Genomic DNA, 4,571 nt, shown 5'->3' with positions numbered 1-4,571 from the left:
GTCACTGTTCAGACTTACCTTTTTTTGTGTAGAAGCAACAGACATTTCTTCGATGGTACAATCCAAAACTCTGTGTGACAACTTCCTTGGCCTCTTTCTGTCTTGGTTTAACAATGACGTGTCTAAAGGTCAATAAAAAATAAATAAATAAAAAAATCTGTGACATCTAAAATTTTACTTTAAATAATGCTTTCTTGATATTCCACAAAACAAACATCAGCCTCTTCAGTTTCAAACTGATGCCTATTTACCAGATTCTGGAGGTAGATCTGTTGCCTCTGTATCAGTGTCAGGGGGTGTGATGCCTGGGGACACAGAGGATGTGGAAGGGGGACACTCATCCTCACGTGGACCCTGTTCAGGCTCTGCCGGGGCCTCAGGAGGCCCCACAGAAGACAAGGCTGAGGTAAGAATTTCAGGTGAGGTACTGGGATCAGGGAGAGCTGCCGCCTCTAATAACCCCTGTGTAACGACAAGCATACGGTGCACAGTTAGACATCAGACACATGCTAACATCATTTATTATGTTAAACCATGTCAACATTGACCGCACTTGTAATTTTATTTGCTCTCTCTGCATCGAACACCTGAAACAGAACTTACCGCACTAGAAGATTCAGAGTTGTTTCTCTTTGATTTGATTTTTGGAGTGAATATTTGCTCATACTCCTCGGCTGACTCCAGAAGTCTTTTACTTGGTTTCCGAAGACGTTTGATCTCCGAATGATCTGTAAAAACATACATACAAGATTCACATTTTATTTTGATGGGCGGGGGTTCACAAGGGTCACTGTTAAGACTAGCAGGAAAAAATATTAGAAATTAATTTTGAACCTTATATTTATTTTCTATCTTTTTATTTTAGTTAATACATTTATTATATTGTATAAACGCAAGCAGTAAAACCTATTTGGATTGGACAACTAGCTAGTAGTATGGTCATGTTTGGTTGATAATAAGTTAGAACATTTACTTCATCCAGCAGGTGGCAGTAATGCAGATTCAAACTAAACTGCATTAATCACATGACCTACACAGAGGGGGGTATTGTGTTTTCAAACACTTTCTGCACTGTCTCATGCTAAAGCTAATATCTGAAGTTAATCGATGATGACGATGATGATGATGATACTTTACTCTTCCTCATCATATCTAATTTACCCACAAACACGACCACATCTGAGATGTTGAAATGTCAGCTAACACTGATTGGTTGTCTATGTTTGAATACATAAGTGGTGTGAACAACTTGTGTCTTACCTGCAGTGCTACTGGATTCTAATGAGTGCAGGTCATTTGCTGCTGGTCGGGTGTCCAAATCCCCTGCTGATGCTCTGACGGAGTGACAGCCGTTTAACTTTGCCGATGCCTCATTCATAAGATCAGCTTTATTCCGTTCAACTTCCTCAAGGACCTGCCAGCGCTTCTTCGGAGCCACCGCTGATTCCAAATTCTTGATGAGGTAGCCGGCTGACAGGTCCGCAGGGACGAGGGGACCAGGGCCAGTACCAGCCAAGGCAGCATGACCGCTCACAAACTCCCGGCCGTAAGCCAACTTCCTCAAGGACCTGCCAGCGCTTCTTCGGAGCCACCGCTGATTCCAAATTCTTGATGAGGTAGCCGGCTGACAGGTCTGCAGGGACGAGGGGACCAGGTCCAGTACCAGCCAAGTCAGCATGACCGCTCACAAACTCCCTGCCGTAAGCAAAGTCTGCCAGATCAGAGGAAAGGCCGGAAACACTCGATCTCAGTTTGGCTGGAAGTTTCTGTTTTCTACGTTGCTTGTCTAAGTTTCTCATCTTGGGGTGAATGGGAACGTTTCCACAGTGGTAGGTATCAGACGACATGATAGCTCTAGTCCTGTTCTTGGTTTTGACCGCTACGTTGTAGGGTGATTTACAGTTTCCAAATTTGCCATTTTCAGTTTTAAATCCTGGAGTGAAACTATCGAACGCACCCTGCAGTAGGTCACTGTCTGCAGCTGCCGGGATCACTAATGGTTCCTCTTTGATCAGGTTGGCTGATTGAGGGATAGTCAAGGGTTTTCCATCTTTTTCTCTTGTGTCATGCATGTCCTTCAGCAGCATCAGGAAAGTACTGAATTTGTAGTTGGACTTTGGGCGAAATGAGGCGAGTTCAGAGTCACTACTGTCTTCGTTCGCAAGTGATTTAAACGTGAGTTCTTTCACGTCCTGGAACGTGTCAAGTGGAGAGAGAGATGATGATGACGGAGAGGAAGACGAGGAAATGTTCACGATGATGTTTTCGGTTTTGACCTCAACCGTAGCCACAGGAGTTTCAGCTCTGTCGGTACACTGGGGTTTGAACAGCGAGCCATTGCAAAGGAGTTTCTTGTGAGGCTTTCTCAAGCGTCTTTTTGGAGAGCTGTGGCTTGTTAAGGATGATGTATTGCCCCGATGGTCCCAGTTGGGAGATATTTCAGTTGTAAAGGCTTCATTAGCAGGAATATTTTTAGGACAATTATCACTGCAGGCATTAGTTGAGGTTTGGCTTGTAGCCAGTGCATCTTGGAGATCGGTCTCTTCCTCTGCTCTTAGAGCCCTTGTCATGAGACGACTGCTGGCGGGAAGGTTTGTAGAGTGCTTTTTAGGAGAACCGCGCGACTGTTCATCACAGCTGACTAAACTTTGTTCACTGTTTGTAACTGTAGAATTGGAATTATATGTCGACATGCTTTCACGGGGAGCAGTACAGTGGTTGGATTTCTCTGTGAACTTGGTTTGAGTTTTTGTTGAACCTTGTTCCATTCCAACCACGTCCTTAACCGGAGTCACGGACGTGCGTTTAGAACGGTTCAACAGTGGAACTGAGTCCAGGTCAGCATACGGAGAGCTCTTATGCACTTCTTTGGGTGGGGACCAAGTGGTTGCACATAACTGATCAGTCACATTTAGGCCAGTTGAACTTTCCATTGTTCCGCTAACTATGTGCCCGAATATGTCTGATAAACACTTTTTCTTTTTCTTGTAGACTTTGCTGGGGGTTTTGGTGAGGTAGTGCTCATTTTTACTGGGAGGTGACAGCATTCGTCCTTGGTCCATAGACGTGGAAGAAGAAGAAGACGGGGCCTTCGCTAGCTGTTCAGGGGGCAGTGGACTGGGCACTCGCTCCTCTCCATTATTGGACACCGGGAGCACACTTTCATTATTTCTTCGTTGAATGGCGAGAAGGTATTCAGCTTCTGCCACACCGACTTTCCATGCAGTCAGTAAACTTTTGGGTATCTGCCAAGAAGGGAATAATTTTTCATAATGATGTTCACACGCAGTCAAATGAAACTTAAAGTGATTTAATACCGTACACTTACCGTGTATTTATAGTCTTTCTCCTTTTGCCTCCCTCTCCTCCTCAGCACAGGTAGGTTTTCAAACTGATGTCCTCCTTCAAAAGGAAAAATGGCACTCCCTTGAACCCAGGCGCATTCCTCATGCTTCCCTAATGTCTCCAGGAAATACATCCGACATGGACGGGGACTGGGAACTGAGAGAAAGCGTATTATTTGTCCAGGTGAATTTCTTTTGTGTAGTATTAATAGACATCTTAATAAAATCATTATTTACAAAATTATACCTTTCATCTTAGTGTGTGTGTCCTGTTGGGGATCACAGGTCACCTGACACGGCCACCAGGGCCTTCTGTTGAACTTTGCCCAGACCAGGTCTCCTTCCAGGTATTTCACTGTAGGAAGAGGTTTTTTCTTTGGGCTGCTTGACTAAACCAGGAACAACGAAAAGTGTATTATTAATTTTACACCACCCACAATGATAGAGGTATTTGTACACACCAGTGTTGTATAACTAGAAACCTTAGTATTATAGTTCTAGTCACAAAAAAGGTTTGAGTGAAATCTAACAGGTCACAGTCTGTGTTTGGTTCTCGCTGTTCAAAAAAGTCAAGCCCAAGTCAGAGAAAGAAAACCAACAATTGTATACCATACGTCATTCAAATACTCATACTTTAAAACACGAGTCGTCTTTTTTTAAAACATTAACTTCTGTCAGGACATGGCCAGTTTAAAGACTTTCTGTTTCAGTTTCAATCACTTTTGAACCTGCTTGGCAGAGAAGTATGAAGGTTCTGCTGCTGGAGTCGTGGATAAAAGTTCTCTGATTAATAAGGTAACTTACATTGGAGTTGGTGCCACTTGGTGAAATAAGTCCAGGGTCAACGGGAGAAGTAAGCTCATAGTCACTCGCAGAGTCCTCGTCCACATTCCAACTGTCTCTTATATTAATTTCTGGCAGTGCGCTGGGGCTTAGTGTCGGGTTGAGTTCAGATATAGTTTTGGACATTAGGTTAAAAACAGTAGGTTTGTATGTTTTTCTGTCCGCCACATTCTCACACGAGGTCATTCCGTCGGTAACATTTCGTTCCTGACGCAACTTTTGTGAATGTAGAAAAGGCTTCGAGTCCTCGCTGCCGCTGTGACCCCCCTCCTCGTCCTCCTCCTTGAGGTCACTGCTGTAAAAGAGCTTTGATTCAAAATGCAGATATCCGTTTGGGATGGGAGAACAGCCCAATAAGCTGTCGGGGCTCCGAGGTGAAAATCC

General features: G+C 44.0%; 1 protein-coding gene across 1 annotated transcript in view; it reads right to left on the bottom strand.

Annotated features, from left to right (window-relative positions):
- LOC103391225 (histone-lysine N-methyltransferase, H3 lysine-36 and H4 lysine-20 specific-like) overlaps positions 1–4,571 on the bottom strand; it is a 15,480-nt gene that overhangs the window by 8,522 nt on the left and 2,387 nt on the right. The window contains exons 3-10 of the mRNA XM_025063364.1: positions 4,149–4,567; positions 3,592–3,733; positions 3,329–3,501; positions 1,572–3,245; positions 1,261–1,540; positions 604–728; positions 252–462; positions 19–122 (exon numbers count right to left, since the gene is read on the bottom strand). Coding sequence (XP_024919132.1) covers positions 19–122; positions 252–462; positions 604–728; positions 1,261–1,540; positions 1,572–3,245; positions 3,329–3,501; positions 3,592–3,733; positions 4,149–4,567 — 3,128 coding nt within the window. The remainder of the gene's footprint in view (positions 1–18; positions 123–251; positions 463–603; positions 729–1,260; positions 1,541–1,571; positions 3,246–3,328; positions 3,502–3,591; positions 3,734–4,148; positions 4,568–4,571) is intronic.

Source organism: Cynoglossus semilaevis, chromosome 15 (genome assembly GCF_000523025.1).
Source record: "Cynoglossus semilaevis isolate Cse_v1.0 chromosome 15, Cse_v1.0, whole genome shotgun sequence".
NCBI classification, from domain to species: Eukaryota; Metazoa; Chordata; class Actinopteri; order Pleuronectiformes; family Cynoglossidae; genus Cynoglossus; species Cynoglossus semilaevis.
This window is presented reverse-complemented; position numbering and strand designations above follow the sequence as displayed.